General features: G+C 41.5%; 2 protein-coding genes across 3 annotated transcripts in view; both read left to right on the top strand.

Moving 5' to 3' along the window:
- Nucleotides 1-3992, top strand: part of LOC140186889 (E3 SUMO-protein ligase KIAA1586-like) — a 61757-nt gene extending 57765 nt beyond the window's left edge. Inside the window, exon 3 of the mRNA XM_072241614.1 lies at nt 3864-3992. Coding sequence (XP_072097715.1) covers nt 3864-3916 — 53 coding nt within the window. The 3' untranslated portion in view covers nt 3917-3992. The remainder of the gene's footprint in view (nt 1-3863) is intronic.
- A 2553-nt stretch (nt 3993-6545) lies between these two features.
- The window catches only part of LOC140186888 (hepatocyte growth factor-like), a 51875-nt gene continuing 34061 nt past the window's right edge, over nt 6546-24359 (top strand). The window contains exons 1-6 of one of the 2 annotated variants that reach the window (XM_072241613.1): nt 6546-6671; nt 10524-10677; nt 16924-17036; nt 20520-20634; nt 23320-23462; nt 23765-23885. In XM_072241613.1, coding sequence (XP_072097714.1) covers nt 6620-6671; nt 10524-10677; nt 16924-17036; nt 20520-20634; nt 23320-23462; nt 23765-23885 — 698 coding nt within the window. In that variant the 5' untranslated portion in view covers nt 6546-6619. Of the gene's footprint in view, nt 6672-6739; nt 7140-10523; nt 10678-16923; nt 17037-20519; nt 20635-23319; nt 23463-23764; nt 23886-24359 lie in introns of those variants that run through there. The other variant, XM_072241612.1, reaches the window with a different exon arrangement.

Raw genomic sequence — 24359 nt, 5'->3', positions numbered from 1 at the left:
AGTGGGATAGATGCTGCACTTGAGTCTGGTGGTATGGGCTTTCAGGCTTTTGTATCTTCAGCCTGAAGGGAGAAGGGAAAAGAGAGAATGTATGGGGTGGGTGAGGTCTTTGATTACATTAGCTATGTACTGAGGCATGAGAAGTACAGGCAGAGTCCATAGAGGGAGGTGAGTTTCCAGGATGTGCTGAGCTGCGTCCACATCTCTCTGTCGTTTCCTGTGATCACATGCAGGGCAGCTGCCATACCTGGCTGTTAGACATCCAGACAGAATGCTTTCTATGGTGTATTGATAAGAAATGGTAAGGGTGGACAGTGACATGCCGAATTTCTTTAGCCACCAGGAAACAGAGGCATTGGCGGGCTTTCTTGGCATGATATCAATGTGGTTCGATCACAACAGGCTATTGGTGATGTTCATACCCACAAACTTGAAGCTCTCTGCTCTCTCAACCTCAGCACTATTGATGTAGACAGGAACACGCGAACTGCCCTCTTTCTGAAGTCAATGAACAGCTCATATGCTTTGTCGACATTGAGCGGAAGGTGGTTCTCATCACACTATGTCAATAAGCACTCCAACTCATTGGTATATGAGATGTGTCCCACAACAGTGATATTATCTGCCAACTCGTACATGAAGCTAGAGCAGAATCTGGCCATACAGTCATGAGTACACAGATAGTACAGTAGGGGGCTAAGGACACAACCTTGTGGAGGACCAGTGTTGAGAATAACTGTGGAGAAGGTATTGCTGCCTATCTTTACTGATTGTAGTTTGTGGGTCTGCAAGGCAAGGATCTGGCTGCAGAAGGAGGCATTGACTCCAAGGACTCAGAGTTGAGTGATGAGTTTGCTTGGAATACTAGAATTGGAGGTAGAACTGTAGTCAATAAACAATAATCTGATGTAGGTGTCTTTACTGACCAGATGCTCCAGGGATGAGTGTAAGGTATCTGCAGGAGACATGTTTTGGTGGTAGACAAATTGCACTGGGTCAAGATTGTATGTAAGGTTATTTAAAATTGAAGTTGCTGGTGACTATGATGAGCTATCTTAACAATACATCTGCTCCACCGACGTCCTTCAGAAAAGGAAATCTACCATCCTTACCCATTCTCAATGGTCTCTCCAAATGCACCAATCTGGTTGACTCTTGTTGCCATCTCGGTTCAGTGCCACTTAAGTAAAGACCATTGTAGGTAGATATCATTCTGACAGCATCTTTGCTCATTAACAGCCAAAAAAAAGTTTTTATTGATTTCAAGGGTCTTTCTCATTGTTCCCAGTTTTCTACCTTCGTAAATTTTTGTTTCCAGACGATTATATCTTTCCAGCAGAGGAATCATGGCAAATGGTAGAATTAACATTATGGAGCTCCCAGGGTAGATCTGAACCAGGAGGTACAAGAGCACTATGAGGTAGTCAGTGAATTCAGGGCACCTAACAGCACATCTTTGAAAACTGACGTAAACCTATGGATTGGGGGAAGTTCTGAGTAAGATCCAAGGGCTTGAGCAAAAGTCGGAATCTGAAAGGGTAAAAATCAAACAATTTTCCAAAATTCAGATTCACATTAATTTATTGTCATGATACCAGGATGTAATGAAATTCCTTGTTTATGTGAAGTTCGCAGTGTAAACAGTGTGTATGGTGATAATAAATACAACATTAAATAGAGCAAGGATTACAAAGCAACAGAATGGTTCATAGATAGCCGTGTAGTCTGAAGTAAATTGACAATAACTGAATAACTTAGAGAGGTAGAGTTCAGAGTCGGAGCACCAGGTTGGCAGCACCATTGGAAAGGGGATGGGAAAGAAGTGATTAGTTCAGAGGTTTGATGGTAGGAAGGAGGAAGTTGTTGTTGAATAGGGTCTTATAAGCTTCTGTGCCTTCTCCCAGAAGGTAAATCCAGTCTGTGAACTGTATTTGAAGGGAGATACTTACTGTCTTGACTACAGATCCCCAGATTCAGACCAACACCTCCCTTCCAGTGTTTGGTCTAATGCTTCATTTCACTTTCCAAAATATTAGGGAAAATTTTGCTCTGGGAAACAGGATGCACTGATCTTTGGATCATTTTGGTAACAGTGAAATCAGTGGTGAGAGAGGCTCACTGTGCCTTTGCTGAACCCCTTTTGTATCCCACTGCCAGACTTCCCCCAGCTGCCCAGCACAATTCATTGACAATGACTTCGGGATCTCAGGCAAGCAAACCCCAAGCTTACTGCTGATTACAAGGAGCAGAGATGACAATTGAAGACATGGTAGCGGTTGGCATGGCCATATTACAGCTCGTGGTTTTCTGCAGTTTAGAGTGCAATTCCAGAAATCTCCCTGTGGAATGCCTCAGTTTTCCATGGGGGTGCTCCAGTTTCCCCCGCAGTCCAAAGATGTACCAGTTAGGTTAAATGGTCATCGTAAATTATCCCATGGTTAGGTTAGGGTTAATCGGGTTTGTTGGGGTGTTGTTAAGGTGCCGCTGCTCAAAGGCTGGAAGGGCCTAATCCGCACTGTATTGCTAAATAAACAATTAGACTGCTGCATCTTTAGTAGACCTGGGCATCTGAGCCGTAAGGTATTCTTAATGTTTCAGTCATTGAGACAGCTTCAGGAAGACACTTCAAATGAATTGTGGACATGGGATGGCTTAAATGGCTTTTTCCTACTTGACGGTGGATATTGGATTTGATTTAGTTCCAAGAACAATGAATGAGGCACATCATAAAATAATCCTTGCTTTAACATATAGCAATTCAGCAGTCTTTAGTATGACTTGCATGTTCCACTCTAAAACCAGACGTGTATCTGGCGCTTATTCATATACCCGGCATCAGACAAACAATACTACTCACCATTTCTGCTTCAGTCCTCTCACTCATACAGATGTTTCCACTCTCTTCAGCACAAACAGTGTTACACATAAGTTTTAAGCATGGGATTTAACACATGGATGATGTACTGAGGTATGCAAATCAAAACAGGGTTTTTTTTTGCTGACTGAGATATGAACTCTGTAGGCTTTTTTCCTCATATGAAACCAATTCCTATTATCATTACAAGTTTTGCACAATCTATTATATAATATTTCATGACAATCACAAAATGAGATTACTACTTACCCTAAGTTCATACTTTGCTGGCAAGTTTCCAAGAGTGGTTACAATAATTATAGATGATAAGATATTCCTCTGAATGAATAGTTTGGACTGTAAATATATTAATTTCTGCTATACTTGGAAAGTATTGACTTTTGAAGAGTGCTAATTTATGCAATCAAGCCCAGTTTAGGAAGAGAACAGAAGATTTAATAGAAGTCTGAGAGAAGCAATGCTCCTTATCTAAACTTCCTCACTGTCATCACCTCCATTTTCTCATCCTTCCTACCACACCCCCCCCCCACATGACTGACGAGAACACATTCCCCTAGACCATACCTTTCAACCCACCATCACTTCATTCTTCATCAATTCTGCCAGCTGCTCCCCCCACTTCTGTTTTCTCCAGGGATAACTTCCTTTGGTGACTTCCCGATTAATTAATTCATTCAGAATCCTCATCTTCAGAAATTCTTCATAGATAGTTGGAAATCTTTTTCCATAACATCTTAAACAATCGATCATGTGCTCAAGATGAGGAAGGAGAGTCAGAGGGGAGGTGGTGAAATTTGTTTTGGAGGGTTGCTGCAATTTGGAATGCACTACCTAAAAATGTAGGGGAGGCAGATACTCTCACAACACACAATGAAGTATTTGTGTGGACATTTGAATCAGCAAGGCACCACAGGCTTGGACTACATTGAATGGGTATTTAATAGTTGCCATGGATAAGGTAGACTGATGTATGATTCTATGACTTAAGTAATTTTACAGATCATGAATCCTCCACCAAGGAAAATGTATCAGCAATTGTGAGTGAACTTTGAAGAACTTTTGTCAATGAAGGCTATGCTGAAACTGCAAATAGCGTGCGTAGAAAAAGAGGCTAACACATACTAAGAATGTAAGTGAAAAACAATTGTGATAAATTATAAATATATTTACAGGACTAATTTTTCAATATTATTATAGTGTAATATTTTGCTTTGTACTTGACACATTACATAAGCAATGTGCATCTATTTCAGTGAAGCTGAAGTCACTTTGAGTTCAGCCTATATGGGAGTGAGGGGAGGGTGAATTAGGACACAGTTCCAATTTGCCCAGGAGCCCCAGCAAATGCATAAATTATAGCACCCCTGGTATATTATAATGTAGGATATCTGTATCCACACACTTAGACCATAGAATAGTACAGAACAGGAACATGTGCTTTGGCCCACAATGTTGTGTTAAACCAAATAAATTAATAATCAACACACATCAAAGTTGCTGGTGAACGCAGCAGGCCAGGCAGCATCTGTAGGAAGAGGTGCAGTCGACGTTTCAGGCCGAGACCCTTCGTCAGGACTAACTGAAGGAAGAGTGAGTAAGGGATTTGAAAGTTGGAAGGGGGAGGGGGAGATCCAAAATGATAGGAGAAGACAGGAGGGGGAGGGATAGAGCCAAAAGCTGGACAGGTGATAGGCAAAAGGGGATACGAGAGGATCATGGGACAGGAGGTCCGGGAAGAAAGACGGGGGGAGGGGACCCAGAGGATGGGCAAGAGGTATATTCAGAGGGACAGAGGGAGAAAAAGGAGAGTGAGAGAAAGAATGTGTGCATAAAAATGAGTAACAGATGGGGTACGAGGGGGAGGTGGGGCCTTAGCGGAAGTTAGAGAAGTCGATGTTCATGCCATCAGGTTGGAGGCTACCCAGACGGAATATAAGGTGTTGTTCCTCCAACCTGAGTGTGGCTTCGTCTTTACAGTAGAGGAGGCCGTGGATAGACATGTCAGAATGGGAATGGGATGTGGAATTAAAATGTGTGGCCACTGGGAGATCCTGCTTTCTCTGGCGGAGTATAATCAACTAGCCATCTAAACTAATCCCTTATGCCTACACAATATCCATATCCTTCCATTTTCCTCACATGCATGTGCCTCTCTAAGTGTCACTTAAAAGTCCCTAATGTATCTCTCTCCACTGCCATCCCAGCCAGTGCAATCCAGATGTGTAAAAAAAGCTTGCCCCTCACAATTCCTTTAAAGTTACCCCCTTGCACCTGGTATCAGACAACTTAACCCGAGGAAAAAGATATTGTATCTATCTGTGCCTGTCGTAATCTTATAAACCTCATCAGATCTCCCCTCAGCCTCCACGGCTCCAGACAAAACACACAATTTTCTCCAACCTCCTGTTATAGTACATGCCCTCTAATCCAGGTGGTATCCTGGCAAACCTCTTCTGCACCCTCTCCAAAGCTTTGACATCCTTCCTATAATGGGGTGAACAGAATCACATACAATAGTTCACTTTAGTCTCTATTTACCATATCTTTGCTTTTTAGTGACCTGAACAATGTTTGTCTTAATGAAAATCATGAAAACTGGATTTTCTGAACATTATCAAATTATTGTTTGTAGCAGCACATGCAGGGCAAATTGGCTCCACCTTTTTTTTTAACAATGCTCTGATGAATACACTTCGCAAGTATTTCATTGTCAAGTTCCTTGGAATATCCTTAAAAGGGGTCCTTAAAAGGAGAGTGAACAGTATTTAAATCCAGGTCTGTTTCTGGTTTATGCCAGGGGACATATGGGTGCAAGGGGGCATTGTTGCTAGATAACCCAAGTGTCTGAAGAGGTCAGGACCTCGGACATTCTCAATGTGGTTCTGACTGTAAGGTTCTGGTCTTACGCTGGAAACATAGTCCAGCGGCATTTGTACAGCTGCTTTCCTGTAATGTAATAAGTGGCCCAAAAACAGGTTTATCATTTTAGATCAACATCACTGCAGAACATTAAAAAATCATTTTCTGTGACCCATTACTGTAATTAATTCCAAATCGCTTGCCTGAGGTGTATACAAGACTGGCAAAGTTTTAAAGCAAGTTTTAGTCTCACCAACGGGGTGATTCCCGGGGCACCAGATGTACAATTTCCTTGGTCCCAGTTCTAGATGTCACTACATTTATCATCTGCCCTGTCACAGAGTGCCAGGGTTGTTGTATCATACTCCGTATTCATAGAGTGTCGGGGTGTTAAAGAACCAATTAAAAAGTGCGCTAACTTTTTCGACAGCTAATGACTGAATTGTCCGAAATAAATGACCTTTTTCTGCAATGTCTTCACCGTGGGGAATTACGTGACAATTACTAAAACAGCTTCTCGTGTTTGTTTTTAGTTCACTAGCGAAGCAATGTGTTCCAAGACATTAGCTACGGGATCATGATTCGGTGATTGCTGGTTTCTATATTTAAATCTCTAACCTCTGCCAGGAATCACCGGAACCTCGGTTGCCTGAGTTTGGAATCCTCACTCTGCAATGTGTTGACCAAAATATTCCAAATCAGCGGAGCAGCATGGGGACTGGTGGAGATCGGTGAGGGGCGGGGAAGTAACGGGATTGGTTGGCTTGGGAACAGATTTTACGGGAATAAAACGCACTTTCCCGGCTATGTTTGCAAAACATTGCAACAAGAGGATAAAACCCCAAGAGCACCATCGGGTAGTTGTGCGCGTTGCTGACATACATCATGCTGGGGACCGCGAGAATCCTGTCGTTGCTCTGCATCTCCATCCTTGCAGGTTTGATGTTTCCTACTTTGTGTGTGCGTGTGTCTGAAGCGGTGTGGAAGTGGTGACAGCTCAGTGGAAGCGCTGACTGAATCCAGCAATGCTCTGCAACTGATAACTTGAACTTAAAATAGCGAGGCGAATGTTCCTGAAGGAGTCAAACTCCGAGGGCGCTTGAACTGTGATCATGCAACTGCAGTTACTTTGTTACTGTGGAGAAGACAGACTTTTGATAGACAATTAGTGGCTGTTATTCAGAATTGGAATGGGCCTAGTGTCTTCAGCGTCTCACCACAGGTTGCACCTCACGTGTTGGAAACGGCTTGGGGTATTTCTCCTTTCATCGCAATGAACAACTCGGGTCCTTTCGGGAAAATTCCGAATGCAATGTTACCCCTCTCTCACCAGACACTGGACCATCAATGCAGGCATTGATGCAGGGCTTTGTTTCACCTCTTCACCGCCTTGTGTTATTGGAAGGTTTGTTTTTGCGTGGAACGTTGTCTGATTTTACGGAACAGTCAATGGGAACTCCATATTTGTTCCATTTGAGTTGACGGTTCTCCCTACCCCACAACCCGTCTTATTCCGAATGTCTCATTGATAAAGAATATGCAGTGAAACGTCCGACGAGATTGTGATGCTCCCTGCGGATTATTCCCTCGTGTAGTGTCATTGAAAGTTTGGTGGAATGTTTTGTTTTTCCGAGAGTGGCTGAGTCCTCCGTGCTAACTTTGCAACTGTCCAGAACTCAACCGTCCGCCTATCAGGGGCAGGGTGAAGGGACTCTCTTACCTCTTCCGCTACCATCCTTTAGGTTTTATTCAGAAATAGATATGGAAGAGCTTAACTAATTTCACTGTTCCTACTGGTGAGATTCTGTCTTTAATGAATGAATTAATTTAGGGAGACAATCCTGGCTGGCAAAAAAAAAATTTGATTGGGTTTTGTTCAACATGGCGAAGAAACTTCTTCACTTGAAACCTGCCCAGAGAGCTAGCACTTATACTGTACCGCGACAATTGTTTAATTGAGTCATTATTGACCTTAACAACTGAATCAAGCCCAAGTACACACTTTACTATTGTCATCTTTAATTCCATTTGTTTAATTATGATTTAAAAATCTATCTGGCCAGAGCTAGAATGTTAAATGAGGATTGTACTTTGTATGCTGTGCGTCGAGTGTACAATAAGTACTGTATTTGGTTTGCATATGCTCTGTACATGGTTTAACGATGATTCCTGCTCAGCCCGTTAATCAGTTTGATACTTATAAGCGACTCTTTATTTAACTTTCGGTGAGAGATATCCGAGTCTAGAACACTACAGCGCAGAAGCAGGCCCTTCGGCCCAGCAGGTCCGTGCCAAACTATGTATCTACCTAGTCCCATCGATCTGAACTCGGAGATCTGAAGCTCTCCATATCCCTCCCATCCATGTAGCTATTCAAATTTCTCTTAAATGTTGAAATCGAACTCGCATCCATAAATTCCCCTGGCAGTTCGTTCCACAATGGACGAACAACTGTTTTACTTTGTGGAGGTGCCATTTTCCCAGCTGTGTCTGCAGTTCAGAAAATCTAATTTGGACTGCTGCTGCTCTTTCCTAGTCCCGATCCTCCGGGGATCTGAGACGAGACCTGGGCATGGAGATCAGTCACGCGAGAAGCAAACCGGGAACCTCAAAGCAGTTGAAAACATTGGCTGAAGAAGGCGGTAGAACCTTTGGATGACTCAAGAAACCGTGTTAAGGTTTCGTGCGGAGACCTTAGATGGGCGATGCTTCCCCCGCGAGTACTATCGAGAGCGTCCTGACAAGCTTCACCTCCATCTGGTGTGGGAGCAGCAGAGCATCGGACCGGAAGTCCCCACAAAGGACTGTCAGAATGCCTGAGAGGATCACAGGGGTCTCCTGGTCATCCATCGCGGACATTTATCAGGAGCGCTGCGTACGCATGGCCCTTAGTACGTTTGTATTACTAAGGATCCTACCCATCCACCCAGTATCCTCTTTGACTTTCTACAACAGACTCTGATGCGTAAAGACAAGAACGGTCAGGATGGAAAGTGGCTTCTTCCCTCAGGCCATGAGGCTTCTGAACCCCTGCCGCATCGCATTGGAAGCGACACAGCTTAATTTGTTATGTAACCTTCAATATTTAATTTATGCACGTCACTTTGTTTATTGAACGTAATTCATTTGTAGATTTTATTCTTACTTTCCTAAATTATTGTGTTTTATATGTGTGTGTTATGTGTACTACTGTGCTTTACACCCTAATCCGGAGAAATGTTGTCTCGTTTGACGATATACATGTGTACAGTTACACCAAAATAAACTTGACTTATTTTCACTTCTCTTTAGCTTGCATGTGTTTGAGATTTTAAAATTTATAATAACAACAAATATGCATTTACATTGCTTCTTGGTCAACAGAAATAACTTGGCTGCGGTGATCGGTCAGTTCTCAATTTAAAGGAATTATGAAGAGCGAGGCTAAATGTAGGCTGGTAATTTGATCGTGTGTCCTGCTGACAAGAACAGTAGGAGATTTGCCGATGTGTCTCTTGACCAGCAGAGGAACCCACAAATGTTGGGTGCCTGCGCGTAAACAGCCGGTGATATCCTGTATTATGGGGACAGTACAAGAGCATCTGGGTATTGATGGTGCAATTAATGTCAGTGAAGGGCGAATGATGGATAAACATCAAGTAATTCATAAAATAAGACTGAAATGTGCCCTGTGATAATGCACCAGAAAGCTTTCTTTAATGCACTGCTTTCCTTGAGCCGGACTTGTGTGTAGTTGGAAGAGACGGTGTAGGATGCTCTTTGAAGATCCAGCTGCTTAGTTAAACTTATCGTCAACTGTCGCTGCTGAAATGAGTTTGAAATTAGCATCAGAGTTGTCATCTCTAAGTTTTAACAAATTTGCTGTTGAAAGGAATAGAATGTTTGAAGACTGGGTGACTGTGAGAATTCTTATTGAAGGAGAGTGGAGTAAACGGAGCATTAAAATGGATTAATCCTGTTTCATTTTTGGCAAGCTACCAGAGACTATAATGCAAGAGTAAACACTGGGAGAATTAGGGATTGCCATCGGGCAGGTCATTTTTGAATAAATGATGTGCACCAGAACATGCGGATTTTGCAAAAAGCATCTGGGAAAGTGCTGCGTACAACTTGTAATAAAGACACACCGGCGTTTAAGTAATTATTGGAAGCACTAAAGAAATGTGTTACAATTATGTTTATCAAAGTAGAAAGAATGGAATTACGTTAGGGTCAACTATTATTTACTTTGAGTTTTACTTGATTTAGAAATAAATAATATTAGACTTGACCAAGGAAGTTAAATGTAAGGAAACGTGGTGCGCTGTACTGACTGATGGCAGGGCGGCCTTGACAGCAAACTGAGAGTTGTAGTTCTGTGCTAAATGGCAGAGTTCAGGTAGATGAGAGGTAGGAAAGGTTTATTCGTGGGATTAGAGGGCCATTTACAAGCAAAACGCAATGGTCAATAAAGTATATGGCTAAAACCAAAGACCTCAATAAGGCTCGTCCTTTGTTTCTGGTGAATGAAGTGAACAAATTAGGATTGCACTTTGTATCCAGTGTCTGGAGTGTGTCTTTAAGGATTGCCCTCTATATATGGTCTAAGGAACATAAAACTAATATTAATTTTCCAGAAGACTTTGAGCTATGGTGCAAGTTTTAGACACCCCAGATTAAGAAGAATGCACACTGCATCAGAACTCAACCCTGCCCTGTGTTTGCAATGCTGCGGTCAATTAATGACCTTGGTTCAAGGTACAGAAATAGTTGCAATTTGTTTAATATTTATTTTTCCCTTTCTTTTCAGTGGACGTGTCCATGACAGCAAAAAACGCCCTTCATGAGTTCCTGAAAACATCTGGATTTCAGCTGATTAAGTCCTTACCGCATAAAACTCAGGAATATCGCTCTGTTGAGCAATGTGCAAAGCGATGTACAAAATACAAAAGATTTGTTTGCAGGTAAATGAGCATTGAATATTACAGGTCAAGTATAATCTGGGCATTACACATAACACAATTGGAATATGTGGAGCTGCATGCCATTGAACAGTTACTAGTTGCCTGATCATTCCTACCTTATCAACCTTCTCTTTTAGCATCCCCAGTTTCTCACTATCATTCTTAAATGCCTCAGAAGCTTAAGATCTCCTTGGTATCTCAACAGTTGTTGTTTAGTGCTTCCTGGGTGGATCTGACAGAAGTTAGCAGAACAAAGAATTCTATGAAGAGTACTATGGAGACGCAATGATGCTCTGCACTTGCCTCGGTGCCCAAAGCTGCTCTCAGTAAGTGGAGCATTACTCCAGCCGATTACAGGGGAAGCTAGTTCTGATTTACTTTGGTGCATTGAGTGGGAGCCATTGTAAAAAACCCACCTTGCCTTGATATGGTTTTAAGGTCTAGAACTACATTCTGAATGCATTCTCCACTCTCCATCAAAGTTTCTTGGTATTAATGCACTTTACTGATGACAAAGTAACTGCACAGGTACTGTATGTAATATGGACTTGAACTGGCAATTTAAACAGCCTGAAATTGTAAGTAGGTTCTTCTATTTAATTTTAATTTGATACTTTTCTGTGCTAATTCAAATGAAAGTCTTGTCAATATACATGATTTCCAAGAATTTTTATTGGTTCATTATGTTGGCTGGTATGATCAGAAAATATTTTGATAGGGAGTGTTTTTCTCTGAAATTATGTATGCAGAATGAAGGCATAAGTTTCCATATTACATCCATTTAACTGTTCATTCACCCATGTAGACGTCAGAGTTAACATTGTACATAGATCCTCCCTCCCTTAAGTATTCATTTTCATTGTATCATTTCTTAATGTACGCATTACTAAATGACAACAAAAGAGGACTGCATATCCTCATAATCTAATTTTCACCATTCCAGTTTGACCAGCTGACCCATGCAAAACTGTTTCTGCATTGCTGCTTGGTGGTGAGGTGTGGGCAGTGGAGGTAGCAAGCATATGATGTGAATGGCACTGTTGGGAAGGTGAAGGAAAAGGTGGAAGTGTGTGAGAGAGATCAGTTGGAGATGAAATAGAGACTAGATTCATTACTTTTGGAAGGTTTTATCAAATGAGCATGCTTTGAAGTAGAGGTGCAGGTGTGAGCTGGGAGTGTTGTTGGAGACTGTATTGTGATATAGAGGAAATGGAAATTAGTGCCACGCCGCCAGGTTAGAGAGAAATCTAATCTGAATGGGAAAAGGGAAAGGAGGAGAGTCCAGCAAAAGCTCTGATGAAAGATTCATGTAGTCTTTAATGGAGTAAACAGAAAGATATTTAAGTAGGGGAGCTTGGCAGCGTTACTGTGAGTAATAAGTGTATAATAACCTCAGACTTGATTATGTCACAATATACGTTCAGCTCTACATGATTGACCTTTCCCTGGAGTGAATATAATAACCACATTTAGGTCATATCCTGTTACTCTGGAAATGTCACTGGACACTTTCACTTTTCCAGGTCAAATCTGCATCAAGTGATTTCAAAGTTCAAATTGAAAGTAAATTTATTATCAAAGTACATATATGATACCATATGATTCATTTTCTTGTAGGCATTCACAGCAAATATAAAGAAACATAATAGAATTACTGAAAAACCATAAACAATCAATGTATAAAATACAACAAATTGTGCAAATACAATACGAAAGAAAAACAATCAAAATGATAATAAAAAATAAATATCAGGAATATGAGTTGTACTGTCCTTAAAAATGAGCTCATAGATTGTATAATCAGTTCAGTGCTGGGGTGAGCGAAGCAAGTGAAGTTATCCCCTTTGGTTCAAGAGCCTGGTGGTTGGGGGGTAATGACTGTTCTTGATCCTGGTAGAGTGGGACCCGAGGATCCTGTACCACCTGCCTGATGGCAGCAGTGAGACGAGAGCATGGCCTGGACGGTGGAGGTCCTTGATGATGGATGCTGCTTTCCTGAAACCATGCTCCTTGTAGATGTGCTCAATGGTGGGAGGGCTTTAACTGTGATAAACTGGGTTGTATCCACTACCTTTTGCCATGTAGTGTGGTTGGATTAGCCAAGATTGATTTGATGAGCAATCATTGATCACTCCAGGAACAACCACACTTAAGATGTGCTACTCTGGACTGGGAGTTCATTAAGTCCCATTTTACCTCTTCTCCTTCATGTACCTCCACCAAGCTCTGCATCTTCTTGGCCGAATAGATCTCAGTCACATTCTGATTTGATGCGGCCAGTCCTTCCTTCAAATTCTGACTTCTGAATGCAGTATCTATAACGGATGCTCAGTAGCACTGAGGCACATCCGTGGTAGTGGGATGGTTCATGCACCCAGAGACAGCAATGCAGGTGAAGAGGAATTTGAGAAACAAATAATTTATGAAGCTGGATTTGTGGAGGTGATTTAGAACTATTCAGTACAGAAACAGCCCAACTGATCCATGCCAACCAAATATCCATCCGAGCTAGCCCCATTTGCCCGTGCTTGTCCATACCCTTGTAAACCAATCCTATCAATTTATCTGTCCATTGGCTTAAAAGTTGTTAATTGTACCTGCATTAACCACTTCCTCTGGCAGCTCATTTCATATATACTCTCTTTTGTGTTTGAAAAAAATCACTTCAAATTACTATTAAATATTTTCCCTGTCACTTCAAACTAGCTCTTGATTCTCCAACCCTGGAAAGAAGACCTGAGTGTGTCCACCCTACCTATGCTCCTCATCATTTTATTACACATCTACAATCATCTCTCAGTTTCCTTTGCTTCATTGAAAAGTCCTAGTCTGTCCACCCTCTCACTGTAACTCAGTCCCTCAAGTCCTAGCAATGTACATGTAAGGTTAGTTAAAAAATACCAGCGGTGGCTTGAAATTGATGTCGGGTGATGGTGAAATGTGGCCCATTTTAAAAGTCATCATTCTCTCGCCTCTGTTGGAATTAATTAATAGGTGGGAGCATCATAGAGGTTTGTGTGATCTGGTACATACACTCAGTGGCCACTTTATTAGGCTCAGGAGTGTGATCTTCTGCTCCTGTCGCCCTTTCACTTCTAGATTCAATGTGTTGTTCACTCAGAGATGCTCTTCTACACACCACTGTTGTAGTGCATGGTTATTTGAGTTACTGTTGCCTTCCGGTCAGTTTTAACCAGTCTGGTCATTCTCCTCTGATCTCTCTCATTAACAAGGCATTTTTGCCCACAGAACTGCTGATGACTGGATGTTTTCTTTGTGTTTTTTTTTTGCACCGTTATCTATAAACTCTGGAGATTGTTGTGTGTAAAAATCCCAGGAGATTCTAAAATAGTCAAACCACCGAGTGGCACCAACAGTCATTCTTTGGTCAAGGTCACTTAGATCAATTTCTTCCCAATTCTGATGTTTGGTGTGAATAATAACCGCAATTCTTGACCATGTCGGCATGCTTTTATGCGTTGACATGCTGCCACATGATTGGCTGATTAGATATTTGCATGAACAAGCAGATGTGCCGGCATCCCTAATAAAGTGGCCACTGGGTGTACATATTGTGACACTGAAACACCTTCAAAGGAAGCATTAGGTTAAATACATTATTTTTTTTCTTCAATATTAGCTTCTAGGGTATCTTGTTTCTGAGGCAGTGAGTACTGGGAAAAAAAATATTGAGGCAACTTAATAAAGGCTTCCGGTTCATAACATCAGAGTTGAAGGGAGTTGGAAAATAACTTGACATGCTTGATATATCAGCAGCTTTCTCTTCTTTCAGGAAAGCCCTGGCTACTTGGAATCTGACACAATCCCCAATTTTCCAATTATCCTTCAGTTTCCCACTCCCAAATGGTCTTGGAAAGATTGTGGCCACTTGCAGATTAAATCTCTGTATAAACTGAGATTATATAGTCTAAAAATATAATCTCAGATTATACAGTCTTTTATTGTTCTTCATCATAAACTCACCTTCCACATGAGTCAAATGACAAAATGGACATTTTGTAGCAACTTAAATACTGCTTTAGATGACATTAGCTAGTTAGGCATAGATTAGTAACAAACTTGTGATAGGCATGGAGATATACAGCATGAAAACAGGCCCATCAGCCCGATTCATCCACCCATGCTGACTGAATTAACTAGCTACACGCTCCCATTTTCCTGCCTTTGGCCTATATCCTTCTGTTCCTTTCCTATTCATGTATCTGTAAACTGTTTTTCAAACACTGTGATTGTATCTGCCTTGACTATCTCCTCCGCCAATTTGTTCTACATACGCACCACCTAAAATGTGAACAATCTGCTTCTCAGATTGCGTTTAAAACTTTCCCATTTCAGCCTAAACCTATGCACCCTAGTTAAAAACTTTGCATTTGTGACGATTTAACCAATGCTCTTCATATTTTATAAATTGGTAATCTGTCACAAATACTGAGGTACGATCCATACAGTTCATTTCATTCCAACAGAACAATGAGGTAGTGTTAGGTAAACAATAACAGAATGCAGAATATAGTGTTACAGTTATGGCAAACAATAAGGTATCAGTTGGTAACAGGGTGGATTGTGATGTCCTGTCTTACTGAGGGATAGTTCAATTGTCTTATAACAGTGGGTAGAGGCTGTCCTTGAGTCTAGTGGTACATGATTTCAAGCTTTTGTATCTTCTGCCCAATGGGAGCAGAGAGAAGAGAGAATGACCATGATGGTTAGGGTCTTTGATTATATTGGTTGCTTGACCAAGGCAACAAGAAGTGCACAAAGTTCATGAAGGGGAGATTGGTTTTTATAATGTGCTGAACTGTTTCCACAACCTTTTTAAAACATAAATTTATTCAACAACTGGCACTATAGAATAATCAGGACTTTATAAGCTATTTACAGCTTCAATATTTGAATCCCTGAGAGGCTCGGTGTCCTTGGAAATCCCCCATTATGCCCACTGAGTCTGTGTGCTCCTTCTCCAAGAGTACCTTGGCACAAATGTAACTCTGGGAGAGGGGCAGGCAATTGGCTCGAGCTGAGCTCTTCACTACCTGCCACCCAGATCTGTAAGGGACCAGCTTGGCAACCCAGGAGCAAAGTGAGCAGGAGATCCCCTGAGTGACCTTTTGCCTGCTGATTCCACGACTCTCTGCAGCTCTTTGCAGTCGTAGGCAGAGCAGTTGCCGTATCAAGCAATGATATATCCAGATAGGATGCTTTCCATGCTGCTTCAATAACAATTGGTGAGGGAGAATGCCAAATTTCTTTAGCCTCCCGAAGAAGTAAAGGCATTGGTGAGCTTTCTAGTTTCTGTTATCTATGTGTTTGGACCAGAACAGGCTGTTGGTGATATTTACTCCTAGGAATTTGATGCTCTCAACCCCGTTGCCCTCGGCACTGTTGTTGTAAACAGAAGCATGTGCAGAGCTCCCATTCCTGAAAGTGATGGACAGCTCTTTTGTTCTGCTGACACTGAGGGAGAAGTTGTTGTCATGACACCGTGTAAATCAGCTTTGTATCTCCTTCCTGTCCTGCAATTCATTGTTCTCTGAGATGTGGCCCATCTTTTGGAAACTTTAAATGGAGTTAGAGCAGAATCTTGCCATAAAAGCACGAGTGCACGGGGAATTGAGTAGGGGGCAAAAGGCATAGCTATCTGGGGCAATGGTGTTGAGATTAATCATGACAGAGATGTTGCTCCCTATCCTTACTGTTTGTGGTCAGTTGGGCAGGAAACCAGTGAGTCAGTTGCGGGCTCCTGCACTCGAGTCAGAATAATCCTAGTCTATACAATCACTTGAAGCTTTATCATTCAGACAATATCCTGCAACGTCACTGCCGTGCGCTTTTTGGGGCTGCCACATCTTTTCTGCAGTGCGGTGACCAGAACTGCTCACAATAGGTTAAGTTAGGCTGACCAATGCCTGGTGCAACTGCAGTATGATATCCCAACACTAATTCAAAAGATCACAGATGCAAGAATAGAATGAAACACAATTTTTTTCTTAAAATTGCACATACTTCTGCACCAGAGTAATGGGACTTATTCAGATGATTTTGTGTGAGTGAAACTATTGCAACTAAGCGTTGGTGTCTTATGTTTATTCGTCTGTGCGTTCTGCATCTGGGTCGGATAATTCTATTGCTCCTTGCAGCTAGTTTCACTTCGGCAGAAGGTGGTTTACTTCTAGTCCTGTGATGGGTCTAAGCAAAATGGGACTAACTTGCTGCTTTGGTTTACAGGGCTTTTTTCTTTGTTAAGACAGAGAAGAAATGTCATCTGCTGTCATTTAACAGCAAAACAAAAGGAGTGAAAGGAAAGCAGAGTTCAGAATGTGACCTGTATGAGAGAAAAGGTAAGGTCAACGAAACTGAAGCAGTGCCTGATATGATTTAGGAAGCATGTACTTACAGGGCTAATTGTTAATTGAGAGGTGGCGGGAACATGCAAATTAGGAGCTGGAGTAGCCTAGGACTTGCTCTGCCATTCAGTAATATGGCTGATCGTGCTGTAATTGTAACTCTGTATTCTTCTTCAAAGAAAGGGGCTTCCCTTCCTCCACCATAAATGCTGGCCTCAACCTCATCTCTTCCATTTTGCACATGTCTGCCCTCAGCCCATCTTCCTGCCACTCCATCAGGCATAGGGTTCCTCTTGTCCTCACCTACCACCCCACCAGTCTCCACGTCCAACATATAATTCTCCTTAACTTCCGTCCTCTCCAATGGGATCCCGCCAGCAAGTCCATCTTTTCCTCCCCCCACACCCCACTCTCTGCTTTCTGCAGAACTCGCTCCTTACATAATTCCCTTGTCCAATCATCCCTTCCCACTGATCTCCCTCCTGGCACTTTTCCTTGCAAGTGGAACAAGTGCTACACCTGCCCCACTACAATTCAGGGCCCTAAACAGTCTTTCCTGGTGAGGTACACTTCACCTGTGAGTCTGTTGGGGTCATCTACTGTACCTGGTGCTCCTGGTGCGGCCTCCTGTATATCGGTGAGATCTGACATAGATTGGAAGACCACTTCGTCAAGCACTTATACTCTCTCCGCCAGAAGAAGCGGGAGCTCCCAGCGATCACCCATTTTAATCGCACTTCCCATTCCTGCTCTGACATGTCAGTCCATGGCCTCCTCTGCTGTCACGATGAGGCCCCACTCAGGTTGGAAGAATAACACCATATATCCCGTCTGCGTAGCCTCCAACCCGATGGCATGAGCATCGATTTCTCGAACTTCTGGTATTGCCCCGCACCCCCAGCCTTGCTTCATCATTCCCCTTCCTCTTTTCCCTCGCTCATCCTATCTCCTTACCTGCCCATCACCTCCCTCCGGTGCTCCTCCTTTTCTTTTGTCCATGGCCTGCCGTCCTCTCCTATCAGATCCCCCCTTCTCCTGCCCTGTATCTCTTTCACCTATCAACTTCTCAGCTCTTTACTTCACCACCCACCCCTCCTGGTTTGACCTATCACCTTATGTTTCTTCCTCCCCTCCCCCCCATCTTCTAACTCTGACTCCTCTTTTTTTCTCTCCAGTCCTGATAAAAAGTCTCAGCCTGAAATGTAGACTGTTTACTCTTTTCTATAGATGCTGCCTGGCCTGCTGAGTTCCTCCAGCATTGTGTGTTGTCTGTATTCTAATTCCTACCCTCACCCCAGGCAACCTTTCAACCCTCATTTATCTAACGTTGCCTTAAAACATTCAGACCCTCTTTGACTGAAAATGACTGAAACAGAGCTTCAGTTGCTCAGTAAAAGGCCATTCGGCCCACCATGTCCATGTTGCCCTTGTGCATACTGTACGAATCCTATTTAGCTGCATCCTTTCTGCTCCTCCCTGCCATGACCACTTCACGTTGTCTGGTCCACTTCTAATCTCTCCGCTTGATCTGTGGTGTGACTCCCCAGTTCCTTGCCCCCTCGTTCTGTATATCCTGCTACCCATTCAGATCTGCTCTAGTTTAAAGCTATTATCGTGTACACCGTATACAACCCTGAGATTCATTTTCTTGCAGGTGCCTGCAGGAAGATAAAAAAATCCATTAGAATCCATGAAAACTCATACATAACAAAGCCTCTGCAACATACTCCTCTTTTCAGGTCTTCTTGCCCAACACCTTAGTTTACCCCCTTCAGATCTGTCTGAGCTTCACCCTGCCCGGTCAGTTTGCTAGATGCAGTTGGGCCATCCTGCCGCCCCTGTGCCGCCTCCATGCACCGCCGCCTGCTAATCCTGAGCTCTTCCAGGTTTACTCAATCTGTTCTTGCTTCACCCAACCTTGTCAGCTGACTTGTCACTCAGCATCTATTCGTAGTGCCCGGTCAACTGTCAATCACATCTTATAATTTTTCCGAATTCCTTGGCTAGTTGCTCCCTCACTCCGTCTATCCCTGCTCCTGGTTCAGCCCTACGCGGTGTGCTCGGCCATCATGCCTTCATGTCGGCTTGCTCACACGTCACTGTATCCCTTCCAGATCCACTTGAGCTTCATCTTGCCCAATCTGCACCTTTACTTTGCCCTTTGCACTCCGGATTATCCAGCATTTTCTCTTCCACCCGCCTTACGGGTTCACTCTCGCTTTGCTCTGCCTTCTCGATGGCATCTCCTCATTGTCCGGTCCGCTTTCAAGCATCCTGCTCTTCCCCACTTCATCCTGTGGTGGAAGAGTGTTCTAAATATTTTCTCTCAGTGGTGTTATAACCCCTGAGAGAAAATGTCACTTCCCGAACCTGTAACAAGTTAGTTCTACATTCTCTTGCGAGAAAGCATCCTCTCCTGAACGGTAACGTCAAGATTCTTTAAGGACTCGTATCGTTGCCTCTCACTCTCTTATACCTGAGCAGATATAAGTTCAGCATGTCTCACGTTTATGCATTCAGGTATCAGTCTAATCAACCTTTTCTGAACAGTTTTCATTGAAACTGTATCTTTATTTAAATAATGAGAAAAAGATTGTGCAGAGTGTTTCAGGTGAAGTCTCACCATTGGTCTGTATAATGGAAGTACTGATATTTAATTCCCCTCACAGTGAAACAATTTTCTGTAACTTAGTGTGGCACAGAAGCCATTTGCCCAATATTGGTTCAGAGCAGAGCTATTAGTGCCATTCCTGCTTCTTAATCCTCTGCAGCTCCCTTTGCCTATTAATCTAATGAAGGCATAATTCACAGTAAACAAATTTTCTCATAAGCAGGTTTTGGAAGGGGAAGGTGTGTGGATCGTTCAGTCAAAATTGATTTGATTACAGAGGACAGGCAAACTCCAGGCAGACGGTTGCCCAGTTCGGGCTCGAACCTAGGCTCTCGCAGCTATGAGGCATTCCTAGTCACTTGTGTACTTAGCCATTAAAATTCTTGTTTAAGTTATTCACCCTCCTTTAATTTCCATTATTGATTTCTTAATTTCTCATTTCTATATTCCTAACACTTATTCTATTAACCCTTTTGTTTTTAAGAAATCTGCAGAAACTCAGATGTGCTTGGGATGGATCCATTAAAATTTGAAAGATAATTTTGATTTCAAGACCTAATTTGCTGGTTCTCTCGTTCCCTCACAAGGTCCCTTACTTTAATTTATCATCTGAAGAATGTTGACCATGATGTAAAGTGAGGGGATTTTTCTTATGATGCTGAAATTCTTCCTCCTTGTCTGTTCTATGCATTGGGTAGTCAAGCAGCGTTGGCAAGAAAGGGAATACTGGCTCAGTACTCGTCTTATCATTGTGTACATTTGAAAGTATTTCATTTAGAAAAATGCTTCCTTTAATACATATTGCATTAGATGAGATGTATTAATTTATGTGTTTGGTATGAACAGAATTCTAATTTTATTGGCAGATTTCATTAGAGAATGCATTATTGGGAAAGGAAAAAACTACCAGGGTACAAAGTCAGTGACAGAAAGTGGACAAACTTGTCAGTACTGGAATTCGACAATCCCACATGACCATCGGTAACTTTTAAAAGCATACTCGGACTTGAAATATGTTATTTATTTCATTAATGGCAACTGTTCCAAAGGAGCTATCCCCACCATGTTTATGTTCATTTGACAAGGTTGTGAATGTGCTTAACAGTTACACACCTAGGGACTTTCTATTTCTTTTGTTTTACAATGTGCAGTGTTTTAAGATCTTACTTAGTTACTGACCTTTTTTACTCTACTTTCTTCTGCTCGTTCAACCTTCCAAAATCTCACCAATTAAAGGACACCAATTGCTTTGACTTCACTGATTAAATGTGTTCTTGTTGGAAAACTGTGACAATAGCAGAAAAGAATTAAGAAAAAAATAATTGGCTACATGGAAAGATTACAAACTATCATGAATATGAAACTATGTGTAGAAAAATCGTTTTTAATTCTTGGGTTATGTTAAGAAATCTTCCAAAAAGAGAAATGTACTTTTCATTAATTGTTTAACAAAGATTTCAGTCCTCCTACATATATGTTATTGACTTATCAGTCCCTAGGGAGGTAATTGAAGCTAAACCTTTGATTCTTCCAATATACTTCTTATCACTCACAAAAGAATGCTCTTGTTCTTCGAAGATTAGTAACTTGCAGATGTTCTGACATTTTTTATGGCTTTTCTAAGGAAATGTAAAGGAAATGCATAAGCTTTAGTTTCACTCACAAAATTACTTCGTAAGCTGATCAGCACTTATTGAAAACATGATAAATATCCATCTTGAGACATTCTCAGGGATTTTGTCAGAATGTTCAAGTAACAACCCTTTATCCATTAAAAGAAATATGCTTTGTAACCACATTTTTAATGCTCTTTGCATACTTCAAAAAGATGTGGATATTTTTGACCCGTGTCACCTGCACAATTCTTAGATTCACTCCTTTCAGTATAAATGTATTTCTTTTATGCTTAGAACCGTGCATTTACAGGTCTTGTTTCAAGTAAATTACTAATTATTGTTCATGTAGTTGTTTCTCCCAGTCTGAATTTGACTGAAATCTAAACCAGGTTTCAGAATCTAGTTTTATTACAAAAAACAAAATGTTGGAGGAGTTCAGAATCTGTCGAGATAGAGGTATGGTTAATGTTTTGTTCAAAACCCTACATGTACTTTGTCCATTTTTAGAAACAAAAGTTACAAGTGGATTTTTTCCTCTTTTATAGAACAGTACAAAACAGGAACAGGACCTTCATCCCACTGTTCTGCTAAACCTATTACATTAGCAACCTAATGTCCAACTAATCTAATTCCTTCTCCTCAACTAATGCCTACATCCCTTCATTTCCTGCACATTCATGCCTTTTGAATACCCCTATCATCTTTGCCACCACCACAACCTCAGGCAGCTCATTCCAAGCAGAAAATACTCTACTCTCTGCAGGGGGTGGGTGGGGCATGTGATGGAGACTATACTCACATATCTCCTTTGAACCTCAACCCTTCTCACCTTAAATGCATATCCTTTGGTATTAGACATTTCAACCTTGAGGGAAATTAAAAGATAATGGCTATATACTCAATCCATGCCTCTCATAATCTTTATAATCCACTGTCAGGTCTCCCCTCAGCATCCACTACTCCAGACAAAATAACCTAAGGTTGTCTAACCTCTAATCCGAGCAGCATGTTGATAAACATCTTCTGCACCCTCTCTGAAGTCTCAATGTCGTTCAAATATGAGGGCAACAGAACTGAATGCAATCCTCCAGAAATGGCTTAACTAAGGTTTTATAAAGCTACAACACAACCTCCTGACTTCGGAACTCAATTCCTCAATTAATAAAGGCGATTACTTTACCTTATCCTACTCCTTACCCCACCCCATGGTGGTTTAGTGAGCACATGGATATCAAACTGGTGCTGTAATAATTTTTAATTTAATCTTAATACTTAAAGATGATTTCCAATCAAAACTATGTTTAATGTCACTGGTAATTAAATAAATAGTGCAAAGAGAAAGGGAAAAAAATTGTGAGGTAGTGTACATGGGTTCATTGTCCATTCAGAAATCAGATGGCGGAGTGGAAAAAGCTTTCCCTGAGATGTTGAGTGTGTGCCTTCAGGCTCCTAAACCTCCTCCTTGGTAGTAGCAATGAGAAGATGAACGAAGATAGAGATGTGTAATTCTGACTAACTAAGATGCAGCAAATATAATGCTTGCCATTTAGATTGGTGTTTTGAGCTTTCAGAAAATGGAAAAGGATAAGTGCAATCTTTTTTCAATGCAGAGTTTCTTATCCTTATCGATTGCACTTGGTTGAAGAATATCTAGGCTGAATTAGATGTTGGTGTCATTCTCCTTTTAGGACATATTGTGTGATCAAATGCAGAGTAAAACCCGGTAATAAGTCATTCATTTTTCATTGGTGTCATTGAATAGACATGTTAATTATGACCAAATCCAGCATCTTCTGTGCTGTTGATTCAATTCATGGAACTGAACTGAGATTTTTCAATCTTAAACTAGATGACATTTTATTACACCCGAATGAACTAGATTAAAAGCATGTTCTGAGAGGAGAAAGGAAAAGGAAATTGATAAAGTCCAGATGATGTTAAATTTATCTGGTTGCACACTTTGAAATTCAATATATTTTATAATTTTTTTTAGATTGGATATGGGCTGCATATATCTTTGACTGGATCCAAATTTTATCTGCTTTACTAGGTTCTTGCCTTCAAATAAATGGAATAAGAAGCTGCAGGAGAACTATTGCAGGAATCCAAAAGGCGATGAAGGAGGCCCATGGTGCTTTACAACGGATCCAACGATTCGGGCGGAGAGCTGTGCCATTCCGCAATGTTCAGAAGGTAACATGGTCTCTTGAAGTGCTCAGATATTATGAAACTATTTTCCATAAATGTTAAAATTCTGGATTTAAATATGGTTTGCAGAATTGGTTCAGTGAAATTAAGAGATCTGTAGTTAAAATGTGTATCTCATACTTTTGGCTTTGCCTTGTGTGATATTTATCGTGTACTATGAGAGGAAACAACCTTGCTCATAAATATTCATTCAACTTCAGCCTTTTCATGCCTTCTTTGATTTACATGTCATCACTGATGAACATGTTAAAACCTCTTTTTAAGAATTGTCCTGTTTTGATATTTAGTTGAATGCATGATGTGTAATGGGGAAAGTTACAGAGGACCCATGGACCACACAGTGTCTGGAAAGGAATGTCAGCGTTGGGACCTGCAAGAGCCGCATCGACACAGATTCAGCCCTGAACGGTGAGGGACAGAGTAGTGCAAGGACGCTTGCTGTCTCACACTTCTTCATCAAACAAAGTGTTTTAAATGACTCAGCTAAGTTGATCCACTTTGCTAGCCATTAAGTGCTATTTAATGCCAACTTGCAGAATTCAAATTAACAAATAAATAAGGGCTCCAGTACTTTGAACTCGGACTGAGTGGAAGAATTCACCTGGAATGGGCTCTACAGCTTCTGTCAAGAGTGTTCAGAAAACTTCCCTTGATCTGGCGTAATGGAAATCTTGAGGATGGTTAACTTGGATGGGGAAAAAAAAAATCTCAGGCTGGTGTACTTGCTGTTATAATTTTGCAATGGACCCATGATCATGGAGATTTGCATGAAAGCTGAATGTGCTTATCATTTCCATCGTTTGCCTGAAATGGCAGTGTTACATAACTATAATAATTCTTCATAGAATAATTGTGCGGTTGTTATGTTCCAAAATATTTGTC

Source organism: Mobula birostris, chromosome 23 (genome assembly GCF_030028105.1).
Source record: "Mobula birostris isolate sMobBir1 chromosome 23, sMobBir1.hap1, whole genome shotgun sequence".
NCBI lineage: Eukaryota > Metazoa > Chordata > Chondrichthyes > Myliobatiformes > Myliobatidae > Mobula > Mobula birostris.
The sequence above is the reverse complement of the archived record's forward strand: the minus strand, read 5'-3'. Positions and strand labels throughout refer to the sequence as shown.